General features: G+C 50.3%; 1 protein-coding gene and 1 long non-coding RNA gene across 2 annotated transcripts in view; one reads left to right on the top strand and one right to left on the bottom strand.

Moving 5' to 3' along the window:
* LOC144141917 (uncharacterized) overlaps nucleotides 1-19,409 on the bottom strand; it is a 30,897-nt gene extending 11,488 nt beyond the window's left edge. Inside the window, exon 1 of the long non-coding RNA XR_013316746.1 lies at nucleotides 19,293-19,409. This is a non-coding gene — a long non-coding RNA (uncharacterized LOC144141917). The remainder of the gene's footprint in view (nucleotides 1-19,292) is intronic.
* A 2,672-nt stretch (nucleotides 19,410-22,081) lies between these two features.
* Nucleotides 22,082-24,005, top strand: LOC144143226 (uncharacterized). Its single transcript, XM_077675011.1, has 2 exons — nucleotides 22,082-22,138; nucleotides 23,097-24,005. The coding sequence occupies exons 1-2, from the start codon at nucleotides 22,082-22,084 to the stop codon at nucleotides 24,003-24,005; spliced, it is 966 nt and encodes a 321-aa protein (XP_077531137.1).
* The last annotated feature ends 1,466 nt before the right edge of the window (nucleotides 24,006-25,471 follow it).

The following is a 25,471-nucleotide window of genomic DNA, read 5'->3' as shown; positions in this document are numbered from 1 at the left end:
TCAAGGTTTTTCTGTAATATATAATTGTCATCAACGTTTTTAATAGGTTGGTATATTATGCAATCATCGGCAAATATGCGTATGCAGGATGTTAGGCCCTTTGCCAAGTCATTAATATAGATGAGAAACAGAAGTGGAGAAAGAATGCTGCCCTGCGGCACCCCAGAGGTTACATAAGAAACAGTTGACGAGTCGTTATCGATGACAATGAATTGTTTCCGGAGTGATAGAAAATTCCGAATCGATGATAAGGTTAGGGAATCTAATTGGGTAGCAGATAATTTGGAAATTAGGCGGCAATGAGGTACGCGGTCAAAAGCTTTTGAAAAGTCTAAAAAAATGCAGTCTGTCGGAAGGTTGTTATTCATATTAGTGTGAAGGTCAGTTGTGAATTCAAGTAATTGCGTTTCGCCTGACCAACCATGTCAAGGCAACCAACCCTGAGCCAGCACGGCACAATACAGCGCTCGGTTCACTACAGCAAATGAGATCATTCATCGATTGTTGAAATAACTACGGCCACCCTCACTGTTATACTGGAAGATCCCTGATGACTCTACGACACAGCCCACAACATTGAGTAATTGCAAATGAAACAAGAAACCAAACACTGCAATGGCATTTTCTGATTCTCGTAGCTACATATCAAAGCAATCAACCATGAGTAAGTTGCACACCACACAGGCTGCTCAGTTCACATTAGAAATAAGTCTTAATAAAGCACACAAACAGCATGTCTGGCCTTCTCTGCCGTCCATCTTATCGTGGTAGTCACCGGTATTCGTACCCCTAACAATATCCGGGCAACCAGTGACGAACTCGTCCTGGCTACCGATGTGCGGTAAAATTACGTGCTGTCCTTTCCCTGACGGCTGCTTTCCAACCAGTCGTCAGACCACGCATGAAGGCGTCGTGGTTATAATCAACCGCCGTGTGCCTACAAACAGTCGATAGCGTGTATCCCGCATTCACCCAGGTTTCATCAAGGTAGACGATTTTTTCTATCTTACATCCTGTACCTGGCGGTGTCGTAGAGCTTGTTCTGCCGCCACGCGACAATGTCGTCTCGCTCGATCAGAACCGAGATCCGGCCGGCCCCTCTTCTCATACCTGAACCAGATGTCATTCAGCAGGTGGGGCACAGTCCATGGCGTGAGAGGAGTATTATCGCCGCTAGCTTTGACATCCACAGCAATTGCGTTCACTGTCGGTATCTTATTGCGGCGAAAAAAGCTATGCACGGAAGACCGCAATGTGAACTTCGTGAAGTCGTCTTACACTTGTGTGCGTCGTCTCTTTCCGGCGCTTCGCGGGCGCTTTCCGGAGGGCGTCGCGACATTTCCATCGTTATTTTTCATCTCCTTCTTCGCGTACATCCCCAAGCTGACGCTGACTTCAAGAAGATCGCTCACTGTCTAGGCCGTTTATTCAAAGCGGCGCTCTGGGTGAAGAGCCCGCAAGTGAATGTACGTGTTCCGGTTCATCGCATGTCCGCAGCTGCAGATAACACGGCCGCTTTGATTTTCCTTGTACCGTCGGCGTGTGGCAGATTGCAACACACCACAATTCTCAACCGAGAACGATAAAGCAGATTCAGATGCGACTTCTTTGGGATCCGTGGCGGGAAATAGTGGCGGCAATGCAATAAACCAGAAGCAAGCGCTTCAGGGAAAACTAGGAAGATCCGAAATTCACCACTAGGAATTTAATTGAAACTTGCTACTTCAGCTGACGATAAGCTCTTTCACGAGTTGCATTATAACGGGCAAATAAAAAAATAAGCTAATCTTTTTTATCTCCGCTCAAAGTGAAGGTGCCCTTAGGTACTAATTTTTGGAATGGATGCATTCAGGAAAGCTTGGCTCCGAGCGCTGCCTGCAGGTGCAAGGCGGTCGGCCGCAATATCACGTTAATAGAGCGACACCATTTACTGGTAAGGTGTCCTTTCACTGGGCGATGCCGCTTTTTTCTTGACCTGTTTCCGAGTGTAGTAAATTCTTGTGAATAGTCACCTTTATATCAGCGCTAGCATTTCCTTCCTCAGTTTAGCTCTTCCGCCGCTTCCGCCAGATGTCACCTACTAAAAACGATAATGTATTTTTATTTTATGGAGAAAATACTGCGGTCTTGAAAAGACAGAGCAGGAGAGGCACAAACATTACGTGGAAAACACATGTAAGCGTCATTGATGGCAATGAAAAAAGGGTACACATAATACAAGAACATAAATATTTCATGTAGAAATTTAATGAGGACCGTAAACAAAGGGTAACACCACCTTCAGAACAACGCAAAATGGGTGGAACCCCCTATTGTACATCTACAATAGATAATAAACAATTGAGGCATAACAAAACAAGAAACATTTGTACAGACAAATGGCACGTTCAGAATGGCAACATAACTGAGATCTAAAGACCACACCAGGTATTGAATTCCACTGCGATACTGAACGTAGAAAATACTAATTCTCGAAAATGTTTGTGTGGGCTCGATACATAAGCAAATTGGGATAGTGGCGATGTCTTGTGGGCGTGGTTGTGTCTCAACCCCCTGCCAGCTTGCGCAACAGGCAGGCGCAGCAACAATTAATTATATGCAGGTCGGCTGGCTCATGCGTTTGCACGTGTGTATTCGTTCTGGAGACAGGATATTTCACATGAGAGACCATTTTACAGGACGAACACAGCATCTAATTACTGGCAAGGCACAAAAAAATAACTAATGGTGTTAAGAGATGCTAATAAGGGACAACCGCCCGAAAGCTTGCGTGCGCCGACGCTCAGGGCGGGGCACGCGACAGAGCATTAATACTGTCACGAAGCAAAGGACGACGCAGTTGTCTTGAAGGAGAAACAAGTTTATTGGAGCGAACTTGTGCTCCTCTAACAACTCAAAATAAGGAGAGGTGGCGAAGCAGCGGTCAAGAAAGTGACTAGCGTCGGCGAGCGTAGCAGAATCGAATGGCACGGCGTCTGATGTGCAGGCTTTTATCTTTCGGCGCGACTGTTTCTGTTACCATCGATTCACATCCAGAAGATTGTAGATCACAGAAGATTATTCTGGGCTAGTGGCGTTAGGGCGAAACACTCTGCTTGTCTGAATGAGATAGGCCGTGCGGCATAAAAATAAAGTATGGAACACGCGCTTCGCATGGGACACAGATAACGGATCCGGGCCCGGCCGGGCATAAAAAAAAAACAATAAATAAACAAACCCGTATATGGTTCGCGGCATTCCGAACACATAGCAACAACAAAACAACAACAAAAAAGTTCGTCATCTTGCAAAGTACGGTTTGAGGCGAACCACGTGGACGACTTCGGGTCGCATGCGTCGTCGTGATGTGCCGGAATCATCACTTCGTAGATTAATTGGCCAACACGTCGTAGAATCTGGTGTGTCCAAAATACCGTCGCAAAAGCTTTTCACTGAGTCCGCGTCGTCGAACGGGAGTCCAAACCCAGACACAATCCCCTGGTTGGTACTCGGCGTCTCGGCGTCGGAGGTTGTAGCGGCCGGCATCCAGCAGCTGCTGGTCCGTTATACGAACTCGAGCGAGCTGGCGGGCCTCCTCCGCACTTTGAAGGTATCATTGGACGTCGGCGTTGAGGTCGTCGTCTTCTACCTGCGGAAGCATGGCGTCGGGCATCGCAGTCGGCCGTCTTCCGTACACAAGCTCGAACGGTGTCATCTGCGTAGTTTCCTGCGTCGCTGTATTGTACGCAAACGTGACATACGGGAGGACGTCGTCCCAAATCTTTTGTTCAACGTCGACGTACAAGGACAGTATACCCGCAATCGTCTTGTTCAGACGTTCCGTTAGTATGATCGTTTGGGGGTGGTACGCCGTCGTTCTTCGGTGATCCATGTTGCTGTAGCGTAAGATTCCTTGCATCAGCTCCGCGGTAAAGGCCGTTCCACGGTCCGTGATTAGGACTTCAGGGGCTCCATGTCGCAGCACAACTTGGTTTATAAAGAACTTCGCGACTTCTTGTGCACTGCCCCTCGGAAGAGCGGCGGTCTCTGCGTAGCGCGTCATGTAGTCTGTCGCTACGATAATCCACTTGTTCTCTGACCTTTACGTAGGGAACGGGCATAGAAGATCCATTCCAATCTGTTGAAAGGGCTTCGACGGGACCGCGATCGGTTGCAGAAATCCGGCGGGTCTTTTCGGCGGCGTTTTTCGTCGCTGGCAGTCACGGCAACTCCGAACGTAGTGGCTGACGTCGGATGTAATGCGGGGCCAGAAGTACTTCACCTTATTTTTGTAATAGGTCAAGCTGTGCCGAGATGTCCGGAAGACGGGTCGTCGTGGGACGCTTCGAAAATTTCGTCACGAAGGTCTGCGGGGATGACAAGTAGATAATTCGTTCCCGTTCCGGGGCTGAAATTCTTCTTCACAAGGACGGAGGTTTTGGGGGTGAATGCTGGTAAGTTCCGCTTGAACGCTCTAGACACGGCAACGGTTCGTCCTTCGAGGTAGTCGATCATTACGCGGAAGTAGGGATCGGCACGCTGCTGGGCGGCTAGGTCCCTCTCCGTAACAACCCCGCAGAACGCGCTGTCTTCATCGGAGTCTTGTGGTGGTTGGTCGACAGGGGCGCGGTACAGGTAGTCGGCGTCGGAGTGTTTCCTGCTGGATTTGTAGTCGATTGTAACGTCGAACTCTTGCAAGCGCAAACTCCACCGCCCAAGACGGCCAGAGGGGTCCTTCAAATTGGCGAGCCAACACAGCGCATGGTGGTCTGTCACAACCTTGAACGGTCTACCATACACGTATGGGCGAACTTTTGAAATGGCCCATATGATTGCCAGGCACTCTTTTTCGGAGGCAGAGTAGTTTTTCTCCTCCTTCGACAGACCACAGCTTGCATAGGCGATTACCTTTTCGTACCCGCTTTGCTTTTGGACAAGGACGGCCCTCAAACCTATATCGCTGGCGTCCGTGTGCATTTGCGTTTCGGCGTTTTCGTCGAAATGAGCGAGCACGGGCTGGCTTTGCAGGCGTTGTTTCAGCTCGCATAATGCTTTTTCTTGAGCGTTTTCCCACGCGAAAGGGGTGCTATCTTTTGTCAGGCGCGTGAGTGGCTCTGCGATGCGTGCGAAGCTTGCGACGAAAGGCCGGTAGTATGCGCACAGGCCGAGAAATCTTCGCACGCTCTTTTTGTCTTTCGGTCTTGGGAACTTCGCTATGGCTGATGTTTTCGCTGGGTCAGGCAGTACTCCTGCGGCGTTGACGACGTGTCCCAAAAACTTGAGTTCCTCGTAAGCGAAGCGGCACTTTTCGGGCTTCAGCGTTAACCCCGACGAGCGAATAGCCTCGAGTACTGACTCCAACCTTGCAAGGTGTTCATCGAAAGTCCGGGCGAATACCACAACGTCGTCGAGGTAGACGAGGCAGGTGTGCCACTTCAGGCCAGCTAGCACAGTGTCCATGACTCTTTGAAACGTTGCTGGCGCCGTGCACAGGCCAAACGGCATCACCTTGAACTCGTACAGACCGTCCGGGGTTATAAATGCAGTCTTCTCCCGGTCTCTCTCGTCCACTTCAATTTGCCAGTAGCCGGTCCTCAGATCCATCGATTAGAAGTACTTCGCGTGGCAGAGGTGGTCGAGGGCGTCGTCGATTCGTAGCAGGGGGTACACGTCCTTTTTGGGATTTTGTTCAGTCTCCGGTAGTCAACACAAAACCTTAAAGTGCCGTCCTTTTTCTTCACGAGTACGACCGGCGCAGCCTACGGACTTTTCGATGGCTGTATTATGTCGTCGCTCAGCATGTCGTTGACTTGAGTCCGGGTGGCCTCCCGCTCGCGGAAAGAGACGCGGTACGGTGACTGTCGGGTAGGTCGGGCTCCATCTTCGGTTATTATTTGGTGCTTCGCCAGATGGGTCTGACGTAGTTTCGAGTTCGACAAAAAACACTCGCTGTAGCGACGCAGCAAAGCCAATAGTTTGTTGCGTTGTTCTTGCGGTAGCGCCGGATTCACGTCGAAGGAATGCGGAAACTTGAAGGTATCTTCGGGTGCGCGTTCAAAGTCGGCGACTGCGATCACGTCACTTGCTTGTTGCGCTTCTTCGGCGAATGCAATTGCAGCGCCGTTGTTTAAATGCTGGTACTCCTCGGTGAAATTGATGACTAAAACATGGGATTTGCGTTGCTTAAACCGCACAATGCCTTTTGCGACAGACACACCGCGGTCGAGAAGCAACCTTTGGTCACTCTCCACGATAGCATCGGCATCAGGAGCAGCACATTCACAGTAGACGGTGATCATCAAGCTTGCGCGATGTGGCAGGGTGACATGATCAACGGCGATCCTTACAGCTGCACGGTGTTCGGGGTTCGGTTCCGGCGTCATAGAGTGATCGGAGGAAAACGTGATCGTTTTGGTCTGCAGATCAATTATGGCGCCGTTGTCTGTGAAAAAGTTCAATCCAAGATTTACGTCGCGGTAGCAGCTGGGCAAAACGACGAACACTGCAGGGTACGTCGTGCCGTCTATGGCACGTTCCACGTGGCGTCACGAGGTGGCCTCCTGCTTTGCGTATGTGCGGACTGTCCCACCTGGTCATAACTTTCTTCAGCTTAGACGCAAATCGTCCGCTCATCACGGAGTAGTCGGCTCCCGTGTCTACGCGGGCGACTACATCAAAGCCGTGGATGGGCACCTTAACGTCGGATGCCGCCTTCCTCGAGTTCCGAGTGCGTTGGGGCGTAGTATCTCGGCTTGTGCGTGTTGACGGTCGGGCACTGTGCGTCGTCGTTGTCGTCGTCTTCTCAGCGGACGTCTCGGCCAGGTCGGGTACGCGTCAGGCCGTATAGCTGTCGTCGTATTCGGGAGTCTCGTCAGGGTTAGGTCGGGTCATCGGGATAAGGGCATGTCGTGAATCAATATCTTCGGCGCGTCCTTGCGTCGTTGGAGAGTTTCTGGTTTTTCGCCGTAGAGCAGTGTCATCTCCAGAAGTTGCTGCTTTTAGTTTCCCCCGCGTGGGCTGGGGGACCCTCCGTGGGCGAAGTCAGCGTTGCTACGGCGGTTCGGAGATTGGTATGGGTAGGGCGACGGCGAACGGTTGAAACGTGCTGGGCCACGGCTGGTTTCAGAGAGATACTCTTCGATCTCACGTGGTCGTTGGCCAGGAAGAGGGCGAGGCGCGTCGACAGAGAAACCACGCAGTCCGAGTCTATTGTATGGGCAGCGATGGTAGATATGGTCGGCCTCTCCGCAGTGGTAGCAAAGAGGACGATTATCGGGAGTTCGCCATACGTCCGTCTTCCTCGGCGTCTGGTTTCGGGCTACCGGGGGTCGGGCGGGGACAGTGGGCGGCGGTACGGCGGGGCCTCTTGACGGCGTGTTGGAGCAGGGCGGGGCCGACGAACAGCCGCGGAGTATGTCATAGCTTGTGGCTCTCGGGGTACTTCGGATGGCGTAGAAGTTCCCAACGCTTGTTGCACTTCTCTAATCACGTCGGTAAGGGTAGCGACTTGGGGCTGTGGAGGCGTGGGAGAAATTTCTGCAGCTCCTCTCTCACTACTGCGCCTATGGTCTCGCGTAGGCTTTCAGCCGGAATCCGCATGTTGTCGATGTAGTTCACATTAGACGCGGCAACAAAGTTCCGCTCGTACTGCTTATCACGCATTTAGAGGGCCTTCTCAATTTTATTGGCTTCGGTCACGAATTCGGCGACAGTTTTGGGCGGGTTTCGGACAAGTCCAGCAAACAGTTCCTCCTTTACACCGCGCATTAAGCAGCGTAGCTTCTTTTCTACTGTCATATCTGGGTCCGCACGGCGAAATAGTTGCTTCATCTCCTCAACGAAGATCACAACCCCTTCGCTGGGGTGTTGCGTGCGCGTTTCCAACAAGAGGGAGGCTCGTTCTTTTCGCACGACGGTAGCGAATGTTTTGAGGAATTCGCTCTTAAAGAGAGTCCAGTTGGTTAGGGAGCTTTCATGATTCTCAAACCACGTTCGGGCCGTATCTCCTAGATAGAAGAAAACATGGCGGAAGGTTTCTTCGTCATCCCACCAGTTAATGATGCGGACGCGCTCCACTTTCTCCAACCAGTCCTTAGGATCTTCTGCGGGGGATCCATGGAACGATAGGGGTTCCCGTGGCTGCTGCAGGACGATTGGCGACGCTCGTTCTTGCACCATGGTGTTGGTTGCAGCGTTCCTTCTCTTGGGCCCTTCTGGCAGAAGACCGAGCTCGGGTGGCAATCCTTGCAGTCGGAGGCTGGCTCTAGTTCGACTGGCCTGGCGGCTTGCAGAGGTCGTCATAAAGAGTGCGTACCCAGCACCTCCACCAGATGTCACGAAGCCAAGGACGACGCAGTTGTCTTGAAAGAGAAACAAGTTTATTGGAGCGAACTTGTGCTCCCCTAACAACTCAAAAGAATACAGAGGCGGCGAAGCAGCGGTCAACAAAGTGACTTGCGTCGGTGAGCGTCACAGAATCGAATGCCGCGGCGTCTGCTGTGTAGGCTTATCTTTTGGCGCGAGAGTTTCTGGAACAATCGATTCACATCCAGAACATTGTAGACCACAGAAGATTGTTCTGGGCTAGTGGCGTTAGGGCGAAACACTCTGCTTATCTTAATGAGATAGCCCGTGCGGCATAAAAATAAAGAATGAAACACGCGCTTCGCATTGGACACAGATAACAGATCTGGGCGAGGCCGGCCATTAAAAACAAAGAACAAATAATCAAATCCTTATATGGTTCGCGGCAATACGTGCCCACTTGCTCTTAGCTGACAACAGGTCGAAACTAACTGCACACAAACTAACTTCTAAGGCCCTACACGGGCGCACACAAACAAATGATTCCTATAGGAATTCTCGCGGTAGCCGCCTGACGATGCCGCACAACTTAAACGGGACAACGACAAAGAAGGAGCCGTCTCTTTGCGTTCTTCTGTGCTCGTTGTGTTCGACTGAATTCGTAATTATTAGTTGAATTCGTAATTATCAGTTGGTTCAGTTCATCCCCTGGTGTGCCTTTGATCTACGCTGAAACTTCTCTGGCTCCTATAACGGACAGTCTTCAAGCATTAGGATGACCTCTCAGGCACATCTTGTGCTTCGAATCCCGCAGACCGGCCGCTAGGCCTAGCACCTCAATCGCAGTCCAATTGGCGGGCACGGCACCGCTCAGCTATGTCACATACTTTAGCTCCTCTGGCGGCGGCCCTTGCTGCTGCAGAAGCGACGGCACACCCGATGCTATAGGATTTTTCACCAATGGAGTAACGCCACCGTTCTCACTCCATCGAAGAGTCCACCCGACCAGGGGTCACCCTAAGTCACTACTGACGACTCCACTTCACCTGGTGCGAAGCGTCCGTGTTCCACGGACACAAACTAGCCACTTCAGTGGTCGGATGAGCGCAGTGCACCACCGGCAGCCGCTCTACCCCGTGCAGCGACCGCCGCTCCGTTAGGCTTTGTAGTGACTGCCAGCTCTTCCACGTACATGGTCGCCATTAAACTTAGTGAGCGCTTCAACATCCTGTCTCTTCCAACGAAGTTACTAAAACAGACTCTCGATTGCTGCCTGGAAACCTCTGCATTTATTGGCTATGCCTACCACAGTCCCACTGATACTATATCGGTGTGGATGCCGTTTCCAGAGTCTGTCCACCGGCTATGCTCCCTTTACCGTATTCCTCTCGCGGCTGAAAAAGAGCTACCTGTACAGGCCTACCTGCTGTCGGGAAGTAACTTCCTGCGCTATATCATTTCTGGGGTAGACCCCGGATTGGATCCCGAAGTCATCCGTGCCAGCCTCTGTTGTGCCACTCACCATGTCTTCATGCTCGTTCCATGGGCTCTGGCCACACGTACCTGGTTACTCTGTATGCTCCGCTAGAGCCACCGGAACGACTTTTGTACCATGGCTGCGTACTTAGGCCACGCCTGTTTAATGCTGGAGTGGTGCACTCTAACCGCTGCTTTCGTCAGGGGCACATGAAAACTTCGTGCCCCTCCTCTGAATCAAAACGACTCGCGACTTCTGAATCGGAACTGCCAGCTACGCTGTCGGCCGCACCGCCAAAGGTCACGTTTCGATGCGGTCTGTGTCCTAGCGATGACCATGACATTACGGACAAGAAATGTCCTACGAAATGCAGAGCTGCACTTAATAAACGACGAGCGTGGCGACGCCTGTCTGACCCCAAGGCAATCCATACGTCCAACCGCTTCGGGTGTTTGGTGGTAGCGGAGGATAACGAAGACGCTATGGAGGAAGTCACGGCAGAACCGGTAGAGTATACATAGCCCTCGTACCATGATGTGCTCCGTCGCTCCTTCCGCCGATAGAATAAGCAGAAGCTTACTGGAAGGGCATTTCCGGTGATGCACGAGGTATTAGAGGTGAACCAACAGTTGGCTGAGCTGCAAGCTGAGGTCACCAAGCTGAGCCAGCGCCATGCTCGGCTACTTCACCGGTCGCAGCGTTAAACGCCAGAACAACCAAGCCATTTGAGGCAGCCCCGCCTCTCAGAACCGAGCATGCATTAACAAATACCAGTCCCTTCCATCTTCACCAACCAAAAGCTGTTACAGTTCATGGTGCAGCAGCTACAGAACTTGGTGTGTGTGTTAGCAGCCCAACTTCGCTAGACCTCTTTTGACTATGCCTGTCCACAATACATAGTACAGTGAAACAGCTGGGTACTCACAACAAGGATTGGTGAGTTTCGTGAACGTCTTCGCCTAGGCAAACCTCGAACTTGCGCGTTCGTGCTCAAAGATACGAACGGTTTACCTCGCCTCCACAGTTTAGAGCCTATGCTTATGGACACTGTGGCTTCATACCTGATGGACACTGTGGCTCCACAACGTCTCCACCAGGTAAAGCCGCAATTTATGTGCACACGGCATATCCACAAACTCTGATTTCATTAGAAGTACGGTGCACACATTGACAAGAAGTGGTTGTGGTAGAGATGCAACTGCCCAGGTGCGCAGTAATTCTTGTAACGTGTTATGTGCGGCCACACAGCGGACGTGCACCACGGCTGTAGTTGGGCTGGCTAACATCTCTGCGCCGTTCGAACGCTGCCTGTCCGATACTTGTAACTGGCGACTTTATTGCGCCCTATTGCGATTTGGGATACCCTACCTCACGTGAACGTGGACGTATGTTACTTAAAGATTTAAACGATGCTCTCTTCGTAATAATAAATGATATATTATGTCCTACGCATCGATGCACTAATCCATGAATGCCGCCCTGCTCCCCCGACTTAACTTGGTGGCTTGGGAGTGCAGGGGTATCTTGGCAGTGAGAGGCCGACTGCTGGGGCAGTGATCACGACCCTTTCAGGCGTGGCATTGCCCCGAACTCGACGCGTCGGCTTCGGTGGAGCTACACTCTTGTAAACTGGGGTGAGTCCCGGTGCAACATCAATGCAACGATTAGGGCCCCCAGCACAGACCCCACGACTGTGAACAAAGAGGCTCTTAACAGTGCCAGTCGGAGGACGTGGGTTGAGGAGTCCTGGCGAAAGCCAGAGCTTCGACGTTTGCAGCTGTGGGCCCAAAACAGACTGAAGTGGCTGCTTCGCGAGATCCCTCGTGTGCGCCCGCTCGCATGTGTTTGCAACGTTTGACCGATGTGGGCAGATGATATGAGAAACATCTTTCACTGCAACGATGGCTCAGAGGGTATGAGTCGTCCGGCTCTACGTCCACCGCTTCGCCACTTTGGTGAACGTTTCGGGCAATGGAATCAGGCGGCCGCACTTCGGATGCGGCAGCCAGTGCGTGCCTAGCATCAGGCAACAACGCGGAACAATTTGCCTTCAATGTGGTTCGTGCCTTCTACCCTGCATTTGACATCCTTCCTGCTAGCAGCCCGTGCCCGTTTCCTCTAGTGCGTCACGTCGGTGCCTCTCCTTCTGATGACGAGGTCCGTGGAATGCAATCGGCGTTCACCATAGCAGAGGTCCTAAGTGCAGTAGATCTGGAGAAACTTCGGTCATCTCCTGGCCCAGAGGGTGTTACATACGAGGTTTATAAGGACCATGATGATCAGGCCCTGAGCCATCTCCTTGATTCCATCAATGAGGTGTGGCTCTCGGGCCAAATACCAGAGTCATGGCTCCAGGCAGATATCGTCTCCATACCGAAACCAGGCAAACAACCCGAGCATCTCCCCAATTTGCGCCCAATTGCATTAATGTGCACCTTCTAGAAACTGTTCGAGCAAATGCTGGCTGGCGGATGGACACTTGCCGGTTGTACCACCGCGAACAGATTGGGTTCTAACCTCCTCAGGGTACAGAGGATGGACTCGAGCACTTATCATCAATGGTACTACTTGACGGCCGATCTCGCAAAGTGCGGCCGTTGCTTGCCATGGATATTCACAAGTCATATGACAACGTCAGCCACAGCGCTAACCTGGAAGTTCTCTAAAGCCTACTTTTACCGGGAAAGGTCTGCCCTTTATTCCGCAACTTCTTGAAGAAAACAACATTTTCGTTATGGCCATTTTACATCCGTACGTGAAGCGCCTGAGGCGTCGGTGATTTCACACTTCCTCTTTAACGTAGTTATGCTGCCGCTTGCCTGGCATCTTGGCCCTATATGAGACCTACACCTCCTGGTGTACGCAGACAATATTACAGCATAGACTGTCCACCCAGACCTGTCTCAGCAAGCCCCGAGCCTGCAACCACCTTAAACCGACATACAGAAATGATGTAAATACGGTGGTCTCTCGCGTTCAGTCGAAAAGACAGGCCTTCTGTCAGTGGGCAATGCTTGGGGTCATCGTAGACTGGAGATATCCCCGATCGCGCTGCAACTCTCCGATCAGCCTGTGCGCACTGCCACCTCTCTTCGCGTGCTGGGATTGGAGATTTCATCATCAGGGTCAGCTACCTTGTGGGTTGCGATGTGCCCGCCAACAAGCAGGTAAAATGCTACAACTTATCCAACGCATTTCATAAAAGTCTGGAGGACCCTGATTCAAAATAGAAAGACTCTTGGTGTGTCAATACTAAAGCGTCGACTTGTCTATCAGGTGCAATTCTAGCATATGACCCAAGCGAAGTGGGCCTGCTTTGAATCAATTAATAGAGCTGCAATGCGGACGATCACCTGCCTCCCTCAAATAACGCCCACACCATCTCTTCAGGTGGAAGCTCAACTGAACACCCTGGATGAGCTTGTACATTAGTGCCGCTCCGCCCGCCAGCACAAAGTTTTATTCCGGAGGCAGCGGCGTTGACAATCTACATGGGCCGTCCTCTACCCGGCTTACCAGCCCACCTTGTAACTAGGCCAACCGGGCTATACCATCAAGTGACCGACAACAGGTCGCTAACTAGACTCCCCAGTCGGTCGATCAGGAACGCAGACGCCCAGACCGCGGGCGCAACATATAGCGCTGCTGTGAACCATCCCCAGCTTGTAGAGGCACTTGTGGATGCTGGGGCCCTAAGATAGCGTTTTAACTACGGCGATCGAATGACCCTCTCATTCAGAAACGAACCAAAACTGCGTCTATGAAACCCTCCGCAACTGGCCTTCTGTGCTGGCGGAGCTTACAGCCATCGGTGACCGAATGCAAGTGCTACTACGGCACATCAAGCCCCTGGAAGTTTTACTGTACAAATGTACACGGACTCAACGGCGGCCATGCGGGATTTGCACTGTGTAGCCTCTAACTCGTCTGTTTCAAGAGAGAATAATAAACTGCTGGTTACGTACCCCTGCCCTCTCCGACTGTCGTGGATCCGGAGTAAAACTATCACCGCAAATATTGCGGCGGATAGTTCCTGTCACCCCTCCTTTGTTCCACGACCGCTTCCCGTGCTGTCAACGGACCCAAATGAACAATTGTCCAACTAAAGGCAGATCGGCGTCGCGCCACACGCGCTCTCACCCCAGCGCGTGTAAGAGACCTTCCCAGTGGGCTCGCTCGATGGGAGGAGGTCCTGTTGCGTAGACTTCGAGTTCGGGTGGCCCTCTCTCCTGCGGTAACCCGGGCGTTGCCCCCGGGAAACCATGACCCGTTTACCACAAACTGAGCCCTTCCGTACGGCTCCTGCCGAAGACGCCGACACCAACCATCTGGTATGGATGTGCCCTTCCCTGAGTGCAGCGAGATCTCGACAACTTCGCGCCACAGGCCTGCGTTCTGGGAGTCCCCCCCACCCACGGGACTTCAACGATGGCTGTGGGGCCCCACCCCCGATGTCTTCTGTATTTCCTCCGGGAAACGGGTTTCCACTTGTACCTCAAGGACGTTATGCCAAATGGCATACTATCGCATAAAAAAATCTCTACACGCCTCCACGAGCACGAATCTGAAATTCTCACCTCGGAGCTCTCCCCTTACACGGGCTACTGACTAATTTACTCAAGATTGAGGTCAGTACAAACCAAATGCTCACGCATAGCTCAAGCCCAACGCGGGGTATCCCAAAGCCCAACGCGAGATAGGAGTGGATTATCCGGCGTTTGAAATACATTCACTTATCCAGATTATTGATGGCAATTTGCCCGCCATAATAATCTTGCCGAGGTTTGTTACTCTCATATAATCTACAGCAACGTTAGAATCTCGGGTGGAGAAGACGGTGCCCTGTATACTGCGCAAACTGTAAAGACATGGCCCCAGCCACATTGCTTTAAAAAAGTGACTTTCCTGAGCCTCAATCCGCGGAAGCAGAGTGACTGCAGACGATCTTTTTAATATGACAGCTACACGTTCTGCCTGAGAAGAGCGGTCGAGCATGAATATTTGGTGTGAGTAAGGTACACTACAGTCGTCGCTGATATCATCGGGCAACCATATTTCACTTATGGCAGTGCGCTGGAGATCATGTTTGTACAGATGAATTTCTAACACAGCAGTTTCATTGGCAATGCTTCTGGCTTTCACATTTAGGATCATTAGCTGTTTGATTGCACCACAAGCTTCCTGGCAAGGCTCCGCATGAGCGACTTTCTTAGTGGATTCCATGTGCGCAGTACCCGTGAACGATTCAGCAGGATTTAGTCGAGTTCTCATAGCAATGCGTTGTTGCATAGTTTGATTCCAGGTAAGTTACACCATTGGCCTTAAGTTTTTCATAGATAAGCGAAGCTTTTTTGCCGTATCCCTTGTATATTTTCGTGTAATGCTCTAACACTTTGTGCTTGCGTAGTGTGGGTTGACTGAAGTCAATTTGGATGAATACATTTGTTACTTTTAGTTGGCTGGCGCTACGCGTGATACCTTTTTTCTCTGGAATATCTTGGAAATAAACCATCACTGGTCTATTTCCAAAACGTTTTCCGAGAAGGTGAATTCTTGCAACATACTTGCTGGGTTTTTGCACACTATCAATGACTTGCGCTCGCAACATTTCACCAATTTCATCAGCCTGGTCTCTCAAGACCATAGACAACGAGGTGGGACCCACCACTGCGGTCTTCGAAGACACTTATTACTGCAAAGCAGCATATGTCTAACCCCACTTTATTATCCGGTGTCATCAATTTACTTGGCACTGCTCGGGGATCCTCCTCATTACCGCTGGTTCCTCTTTCAGGACTATATTCTCCCTCGCCTCTGCCGATGCCGCTATGGCATGTTGTGCAGTCGGCAGCTAACGGCAGCAGTGTGGTCATCAGAGTATTGCGAAAAATGAACGGAAGCATGGATGGGCGTAAAAATGCACTGAAGAATTATACACTCCTAATATGCAATTTGTGGGAAGCGTAAGCTGCAGTCTTCTCGGTCACGGCGCATTTCTGCTGCGTCTCAGGAAGTGTTGGCCTGATCAGTGAAGCTGCGGCGGCGTGCGCTATTCTGCTGCCATCTCGCAGCGCGCAGCCGTCCCCGGGCAGCATGTTGCACGTCGTGTTTGAAACTCCGGCGCAAAGGTCACGTTGTTCGGATTAGCCCCACACCAAGGAGCAGCGAGCAAGTGTTGCATATCGTGCTTGAACCTACCGCGCAAACGTCACGTGGTTTCTATTAGCGGAGAATGGAACAGCGTCTAGGGAAAGTGTCAGGGGGAGGGCACTCCATGGTGGAGACACATGATACATGTGTGAGGGCGAGGCAGTGATATAGATTACGTCGTAGCCGCACGAATCGAACTCCACCCTTTGCCAGACGCTCCTCTCCGTTTTCTTTCTTCCGTAGCTGCTGCGGTCACTCCCGCGTTTACGCGGTCATAATCACATGCCGCTCGCACGAAGACCAGGTAACGGCTGCCAAAGTGCTGCCCATAAAACGACCGAAACCCACCGTCACCGTTCCCACTCAAAGTCAACTCGCCAAGTAGCTGCAAATCCCTCCCTGTAGAAGACAAGCTTCTCCAGGTGTAACGCTGGCATGAGCCCAAATTTTCTTTTCAGCTTGGAAGGCCTTCTAAGCGACATTTTCCCGGGGTCTTTCACGCCTACGTATGCGCCATCCCTGGTTGCCGGTTCATGCGTACATGGTTTTCAGGTACAAAAAGTGGCGCGTGCACGAACAGCTAGGCATCATGCCGCTACTGATGAGATGCCGGTTGTGCTGGTGGGAGATTTACATTTCAAAATTACATGGCTCAATGCGGTCAAATGGCAGTCCTCAATCCAGTGGTTCGGGTGTGGGTTGAAGTGTCACGCAAATATCTTACATGGCTAATTACATGCTTACGACGGGGAAGAAAAACGGACAACAACATGTTCGTACGCAAGAATAGAGCTCAAGAGATTCAAGGTGTTAAATCGTTATTGGACGGATTCGTGCCGTTCGGTTGGAGGAAGAAGAGCCAGAATGAAGCGTTTGCCCGAACACAAGCGCGAACGAGCAGAGAATCAAAGGAAAGGTGCTGGCGCCACCGTTAACACCTCAAGTTGAGCTCGTCAATTAGCGGTGAATCCCTCCGGGATAAAAAGCAAATTGCCCGCTTTAAACGCCGGCGTGAAGCAATATACATGTTTCAGAGGGCGTTCAAGGGATATTTTCAGCGGTGTCTGTTGCTTCTAAGCACGCCACACATGACCGGTTGCCGGATAATACGTGCTCGGGTTTGTAGTGGGAAATAGTGAGAGGGAGGAGGCGAGGCGTGCACGCGCAGCTATAGGTTGCATTGCCGTACTGATGGATGGCATGTCTTTTGTGGTGGTGCGAGGTTTAAACCCGGACGTTAAACGGCCCATTGGGAGCGGTCCCGATTCCTCAGTCGTAGAGCGGATTGGGTTTGTGTGCTAGTCTATGTTCATATTCCCAACGCAAAACCCGTATCGTGATCCCTGAATGTAGCAAAAAGCCATGTCCAGCCGTTTGGTTGCCTGAGACGCGTAAAGTAGTCATTCTTTAAAGTTATTGCGACAGTTGCGGCAACAGTCTAAACACGGCAATACATGAACTGTAAGATGCTTACGATGCGGGAGGGACACAAGCAGTTTCATATTTATCTGCAAGAAGAAAGCTTAGACCGTCTGAGGTTCAGTCAGAGTTTGGATAGGAAGTATGCTCCATGGCAAATTACGGTAAAGGTGTTTTGTCGTGTGCACTCTGTGGACTGCGTCCGGCTTTGCAGGTCATCCTTCTTCACAGAGTATAATGGCGCATTTTTTTTGTTGGTCTGCTGCTCAGTTACATTCTCACAGGAAACTACTCTAGCCTGTAGTCCTTTAGGTCGTCCTTTATATCCTGCATAGGTGTTCTCCCATTTGTGAGTAAGTCACGAGGCTCAACCAGATGTACAAGCGTTGGCGACCCGTTCTGGCAGAATATACTGTCGTATTTTGCGTCACCTACAGGAAAAGCTTGACGCGTGCTTGTTGTGATGGGTAGCAGGAAAGTCTTGGCAGTGAACAAGTGTTTGTTGGTTATCGGAATGCTCCCTGCCGCTTCACCTTGGCCACTGTAAAAGGGCTGTGGGCCGTCCTTTGTAGTCTGCAGTGGCGTTGTCCCGGTCGAGAGTAGGTCACGAGGTACAACCAGATATAGAACCATTGGCGACCCGTTCTGGCTGAATACGCTGTCGTATCTTGGGTCATCTATAGCAAGGCTTGACACGTGCTTGATGTGACGGCAAAATCAAGGTGTTACTATGAAGGGAAACAACAGTGCGCCTACGCCAATAGGCGATACGCGTAAGCCATACTACGTTGAAGGCTGCTCTCGTGACTACTTAAAAGCTGCTCTCGTGCCCGCGTGACCTAATGCCGATCTGTTAATCCTATTTTCAGTGCCCACAAAGTATCACTATGTTTTTTAATTTCTCAAATATACCAAAGACTTCTTCCTTTTTCACTTGCTTTTATTTTATCACTCAATTATCTCAGAGAGGACACACCTGCAGCAGTTTCCTCTTGTTCGTTTTTCGTGTTCCTTCTTGGAAGAAGTTTCTGATCGGCCGATTCAGGATGTCTTAGTATTATGTTTAAACCACACCAGCTTGGTGCTAGCATCGAAAGTTCTGGAAGCTCACTTCAGTGATTACTAAAGGGACATATTAACAATTTTCCGAATATTCCATGACCCGAAAACTTCGAGACATTCCCCCAGTGGAGCTTGCTTTGAATTCAGAATATAAATGACTACCACCTCTTTACCCTCGCCGCTTTGTAAATGTTGAAACAGCTTTCACACACTTCTTTATACAGCCATCCCCTCTATTGCATTCCTCCTTCCTTCCGTGTTTCATTCTTGTTCTGTGCCGATGAATCATGAATACGAAGTATACTGCGAGTACAAATCACGTGGTGCAACATGGGCATCTTCAATGTGCCGTGTTGTCAGTCTACATTTCTTGCATGAATTAGCAAAAATAGAATAATCTTTTTGAATAACTATAGGTACGAGGGTTTGCAAAAAATCACTATAGCCTATTCGCAATTGCGCCTCCCCAGAAGGAGGATAAAATTTTTGTTTGTCTTTTTGTTTGCAGATATCGAGTTTCATATCGTGCTGGGAATGCTCGGAACAGTACAGCCAAATTCCAAGCTGAGCAAACAACGCTTCTTTTATGGCGGTTCAAAATGCCATCTGAAGTTACAAAAAAATTGGACCCGCGGGAAAGGATTGTACGTATGCTGTTATGTATTTCGACCGTCTTCTACACAGTATAAAGCAAACAATTATTTTTGCGATATCAAAAAATGCAGTCTTTTTTTTGTAAAGTCGCAGTGGAAAGATTCAGTTTTCAAGAATTGGTAGTTCGGCCACTCCTTGCAAAAGGAGCAGTTTTCACCTCAAAAAACACTGAAATACCTAAGCCTTGAATAATCCATTATAAGAAATAGAAATTAAACATTTCAGAACATTTTAAATAAATACTTACACGTTCTGGAGCTGAGGGCTATATAGTAAAAAACACCGCATGTTTGTTCGGGAGATGAATAGACGAGTACTTCCAGCCATAATCCGCCAGTGTCGCCTGTAGGCAAGAAAAGTGTACAGGATTATAGCTTGTTTTTACAATTCAAAAATAGGAGTCGGTAGAGTAAACTGAATTTGGAATGAACAAAAAACAAACCTCAACTTGTCGCACGAACATAGTTCACATTTTGTTTTCGGTATTTGTTCACGCTGAGCACTCATTCAATCCAAGAAAACTAAAAAAAACAATAACTTCATATTCTTAGGTTTGCCATTTAAACAGCTTTTAAAGACTTCTTTTGCTAGGATACAAGTGAGCTAGGTACTTCAGAAAGAAAGAAATATTTGTCGACCATGTGCTTTTATTCAACAAAATATACCTCTTAACCATTTTAGTCACACGAGAAGCCAAGCAAAAATGTTTTTTGTGGCTACGAATTTTGCAGAGGCCCAACAATAAACGTTTAACCTTCTAAATAACTATTGTAAAATGCGAGTGGTAATTTCTTTTTGGGTCAATTGAAAACTATCGCAAGCTTGCAAAATTTGCGTTTGAGTTGTCATACCCTCTGTGCGATTGGCCCGGTATATACAAACTGCGTGTTATTAGGCGCTTACGCGTTGCATTAGGAAATAGCCTACCTTGAGTTTTGAAAAACGCAAGAATTCGAATGTGTTGTAAATTTTGATTGTAGATTTTTATAGGGAAGGGTTGCAAACATGCATAGATGGGACAGTCTCTAAAATGCTCTATCTAAGAGCTAAAAGTATGCTTTGTGGGAATCGATACTGGCCATCGTTTTACTTGAAATGTGCTACGTTAAAATACATTAACGGCACCAAGCTACTGGAGTTTTGACGTAGTTCGGCATAGAAGGCATGGGTTGTACGCTCGACCCTTTTCACTGTGTTGCCAACGGTTTAGGAAAATGATATATAAAGGGCTGGTATGGTTTGCCAGAAGGTGTTTTTGGAAACAGCTTTATAGTACTCCACTGGACACTATCACCGCGTCACATAAACCTTCGGAAGGGCCCTTCTTTCAAGGGCCTAAGTTCCTTAGACATGAGCAGTTCAGCACACTAACCCACCACCAGACGCTATGCACAGTACTTTTGCCAGGCACGCCTCTTTGTGAAAGTATCGGAGAACGCTGCTATGGGGGTCTGCGCTAGCCCTCAACAAACCGCCACCAATACGTCTCAGAAGGGTCCGCGGGTATATGAAGATAAGTCCTGGTGCCGGTGCGCAAGCGGTTCGCTGTAATTGTGGCGAGAAAAAACGAATCACTGTTTTGTTCAGCCACCAATTCGGCGACCTAATGTTATCTGAAATAGAAAGGGCGAACTCTTGCAAAGCTCAGGTACTCTCTATGCCAGCGAGGGTTGCTGTCAATCATGATTTCCATCGCCATCATCGCCAGCCTGTCTGCGCACACTGCAGGGCAAAGACTTCTCCCATTAATGTCGTATTATCCATTCCTAATTTAAGTGCGAACAATTTATCTTCGTAAACTTCTTCACCTCATCTCTCCACTTATCTTTCTTCCGCCCCCTGCAACACATGCCTTCTGTAAGGGTCCACTCTGTTGTGCTTAATGACCAACGATTGTCTAGCGTTCGCAATACATTCCCTTTCAGTGCCCATCTCTTCCTAATTTCTACTACTTTGTCTTTAGCACGCCTTTGTTCGCCGATCCGCTCCTCTTTCTTCTTGTCTCTCAACGTTGCCCCTATCCTCTACAGTTCTGTTGCTCACTGAGTCATCAAGAATTTAAATGCAACTCTTTTAGTGAGGCTTCACGTTTCTTCCCCGTGGATGAGTACCAGCAAGATGAAGTTGTTATTTACGTTTACTTTCAGGAACAATGGTAGGCTACAATTTATTATCTGAGAATGCCTGCTGAATTCCACACACCCCAGTCGTATCCTCATCTTTTCTGTATTTATTTTATCTGTACCATGGTCAGGATTCGGGGTCACTAATTGGCCTAAGTAGATATAATGGCTTACCATTTCCACTGTCTCGCCAGCTATCTCGAAGCTCTGTGCTCACCCGCACCTTTTGAGCATTACTTTGTATTTCGTGGAAATAATTTCCAAGTCCACCATTCTATAATACTAGCCCATAGTGGTTATTATGCTTTAGAATTTCCAACGCGAGTTACTTAGCAAAGAAACGTCATCAACAAATCTGTGGTTACTTAGGTATTCTCGATAAACCCTTACACCGCCTGTTCTCAATCCACTGAACTGAATACCTCTTGTAAACATGCTGAAAGACTGTCATGCAAGGAGACCCTAAGTGACAAATGACGTCAATCATGCTTCTTCAAATATTTAAATGGTGAAGCACGACTAAGTAAAATGTGCGGAGTACCACAACACCAAACACTGATTGCAATGTTCTTCCCCTCTGATTATGCTTAAAGCCAAAACTCCCGTCTGTACGAGATTTCTGCGCACATAACGGTCCCCGGGGGCTAGAAATTCAACCGGAACCGCACAATTTCAAGATGGCCAATATTCTTTCAAGCGTAGGAGATAGTTAACATAGAGCTGTTCTCTTCCGCACAACTATTTATCTATATATAAATATATATGTATATATATGAATGTACGATAAAGAAGTCAAAGTGAAAAACTTAACATTTATTCTAACGTTTCGACGGGGGACCGGTCTTTTTCAAAGATGGAAATTGTGCAGATCTGTTGGGTTTATATACATTTCAGTTTTGGGAGGGGCAAGGAGATGTGTCAAGCAAAACGTAGGCTCTACGCGCCACAGAAGTATGCGAAGCCCCAGAACGTAAGGAGTGGGGGAGCGTTGGAGTGTTGCCCGGGAACAGGGGGGAATGGGGGAGCGTAATCAAAACAGGCGAGGCTATAGGATCAGAGGAAGGCGTTGCATGGCACTGAAGTTCCCAGGAGAAGCAAGAAAGTTAAGGACTAAGGAGTGGCTCGTTTCCTGCTCGTTTCTTAACTGGGAATTGACTGGTTAGGAGAAAAGGGTGGGGGAGGCCATAGTTAATTACGGACGCCTAGTGCAAGCGTTAACACACACTCACACACACACACACGAAAAAGAAAGAAAGAGGTAGGAAGGAAGTTGGGGATTGAGACAAGAGTGGAGGGTTTTTTAGCGGGAGGGGCGTGAGAACCGCAGCGGGGGAACGCGGGGATGAAAGAGGTTCCAAGAAAGCCCCAAAAGGGCACGTGGTTTCACATGGGGTGAAAACGCGGAAGCGATTTCCTGCGTAAAACGTGATGGCCGTCCACAAGGCGTACGCAGGAAGGCGAGGTCATGCAATGCAAGGACAATACAATGCAAAGTAACGTTATTTAAGCTAGATCACATAACTACGGAATTATAAGTGAACATAAAGCTAAGGCTAAATAACACATACATAGCGGGAGATATACAGTGCCTAATGAAGTTCTCGAAGAGCGTTCTTGCAAGATCATATTACCAATAGCAACTGTTCAGTGCAAAATGACACAGAATGATACTAATATAGAAAAAAAACGAAAATAAAATAAAGCAATGGGTATGTAGCGGCAAGCCACAGTGACAGCGGCAGCAGCGTGACGCAGGCCCACGGGCGCGCTCACCCGCCGGAGGGCTCGCGCGCCCCTGGCATCAGTAGTTAGAGACCCCACGGCGTTCGAAATAAACCGTCCTTGCTACGTGGCCTGGTCGTCTCTGTTTCAACGCCTCCGTGGCATGCGCTCTACAGTTGGTGACCCGGGCGTGATATCCCTCCCAGCGAAGTTGTAGAGCCACGTCCAGCAACGACCAGAACCAGCGAGCACCGCAAGCAGCCGGCAACGAGATCGCCGCCCTGGCTATCCACTTGCCGCCGTATTGGGAACACAACCCGACCATCTGGTTCCTCCAGGCCGAGTCACAGTTCGCGCTGTCTGGCATCACCTCCCAAGAACGCAAGTTCCACTACGTCGTGAGAGCTCTGCCAGCGACTGCTGCGGAAGAGGTTGCGGACATTCTTGCCTCCTTCATACGCAACCCACCTGCAACTGCCTACGACCAGCTCAAAGCAGCGCTACTCGAACGCACAGCACCGTTTGAGCGCACGTGCCTACAGCAGCTACTTTACACCGAAGAGCTTGGCGACCGCAGACCGAGCCAACTCCTGCGGCGCATGATCCAACTCCTCGGCTCACGTGCCCAAGCCATGGACGGCGCATTGCTGCGCGAGCTCTTTCTGCAGCGCCTGCCTGCGAACGTGCAAATGGCCCTCGCAACAGCGTCATCCATGGATCTCCCTTCGCTCGCGTCCCTGGCCGACAAGGTAATGGAAATAGCCAGCACAGCTTCACCTATTGCTGCTGTGACCGCGACGCCAGCATCACCTGCCCCTCGCACGACGCCAGCTCCTGCCGATGAAGGTGCGTCTGCGTCGCCTGCCAGTGTCGATCACCTGTGTGAACGACTGGAGAAACTCGTTGTCGCGGCGACGAGGCGAAACAGCTCAACACATTCTGCTCGCCCGTCACGCGGACGCGACCGCTCATCTTCCCGACGCCGTGATGCCGTTCGTGGACGCAGCCCTACATCAGCCCCCGGTGTATGCGTCTACCACCGCCGTTTCGGCGCAGACGCTCGCCACTGCCTCTTGCCATGCTCATGGACAGGAAACGGCCCGGCAGACCGCTAGCGGCGACGAGCGGTTCTGGCCCCATTGAAGAATGTCGCCTGTTTCACATCGTCGATCGTACCACCGGACAAACGTTTCTCGTCGACACGGGAGCGCAAGTCAGCGTCTTGCCTGCTTCCCGCCAACTTCAGCGCAGTCTTCTACCTCCAGGCAGTGAACGGCACGCGCATTCCCGTGTTCGCGCAGCGATCCCTGACTTCGAACCTGGGTCTTCGCAGAACTTTTCGGTGGATTTTTGCGGTCGCGGACGTTCGCTCTGCCATCCTTGGTGCTGACTTTCTTACCAAACATTGCCTCCTAGTCGATGTCAAGCGACGGCGACTTCTCGACTCCACGACCCTCCTCTCAGTTCAAGGCGTCGTAGCGACAGCAGCTGCTGACGTAGCACCTTCCTGCGCTACAGTTGCTGAAGAACCGTTTGCCGCCCTGCTAAAGGAGTTCCCCACCGTCACGTCACCACCCGACTAGACTCAGCCCGTGACTCATGACGTCCGTCATCATATCACCACTACCGGGCCGCCCGTTTTCTTTCGTCCGCGACGTCTCGCTCCCGACAGACTCAAGATCGCCCGTGCAGAGTTCGAGCACATGCTGGAACTTGGCATCGTCCGACCTTCTTCCAGCCGCTACGCATCACCCTTGCACATGGTACCCAAGAAGAACGGTGACTGGCGACCTTGTGGCGACTACCGATTCTTGAACCTCTCCACCATTCCAGATCGGTACCCCCTTCCCAACATACAAGATTTCACCGCCAGTCTGCACGGTGCCACCATATTTTCAAAAATCGACCTTGTACGGGCGTACCACCAGATTCCCGTCGCTGAGGAGGACATATACAAGGCGGCCATCACAACACCTTTCAGCCTTTTCAAGTTCCTCCGAATGCCGTTCGGCCTCAGGAACGCTGCCCAAACGTTTCAGCGTTTCATCGATACAGTGACGCGCGGACTGCCCTTCGTCTATGCTTACGTGGACGATCTGCTGGTAGCAAGTACGTCCCTAGAGGAGCATCTTCACAATCTGCGCATTGTCCTCGAACGCTTAGCTGCCCATGGCGTTGTCATCAACGCAACGAAGAGCGAGTTCGGTGTTCCCGCCCTCGACTTTCTGGGACATCGACTGGAGGCGACAGGCATTCGGCCCCTCTCCAACAAGGTCCACGCCATTCTTGACTTCCCAACTCCAACGTCGGTCACCAAGCTTCGCCAGTTCCTGGGTCTGGTAAATTTCTTCCGTCGCTTTATCAGGAACTGCGCCACTCTGGTTGAGCCTCTCGACCGCCTGCTTTCCGGGAAGCGTTCTACCACTGAATTGAACTGGAACGCCAGTGCTGAGGCAGCCTTTCATGCCACCAAACGTGCGCTGGCAAGCGCCGCTCTCTTCGCTCACCCAAATCCAGGACGTCCACTCGCGCTGATGACGGACGCCTCGAGTTCTGCTGTGGGAGCAGTCCTCCAACAGCA

This window comes from Haemaphysalis longicornis, unplaced genomic scaffold (assembly GCF_048455015.1).
Source record: "Haemaphysalis longicornis isolate Haplotype H1 unplaced genomic scaffold, Haemaphysalis longicornis Haplotype H1 scaffold_6, whole genome shotgun sequence".
Taxonomy (NCBI): Eukaryota; Metazoa; Arthropoda; class Arachnida; order Ixodida; family Ixodidae; genus Haemaphysalis; species Haemaphysalis longicornis.
The sequence above is the reverse complement of the archived record's forward strand: the minus strand, read 5'-3'. Positions and strand labels throughout refer to the sequence as shown.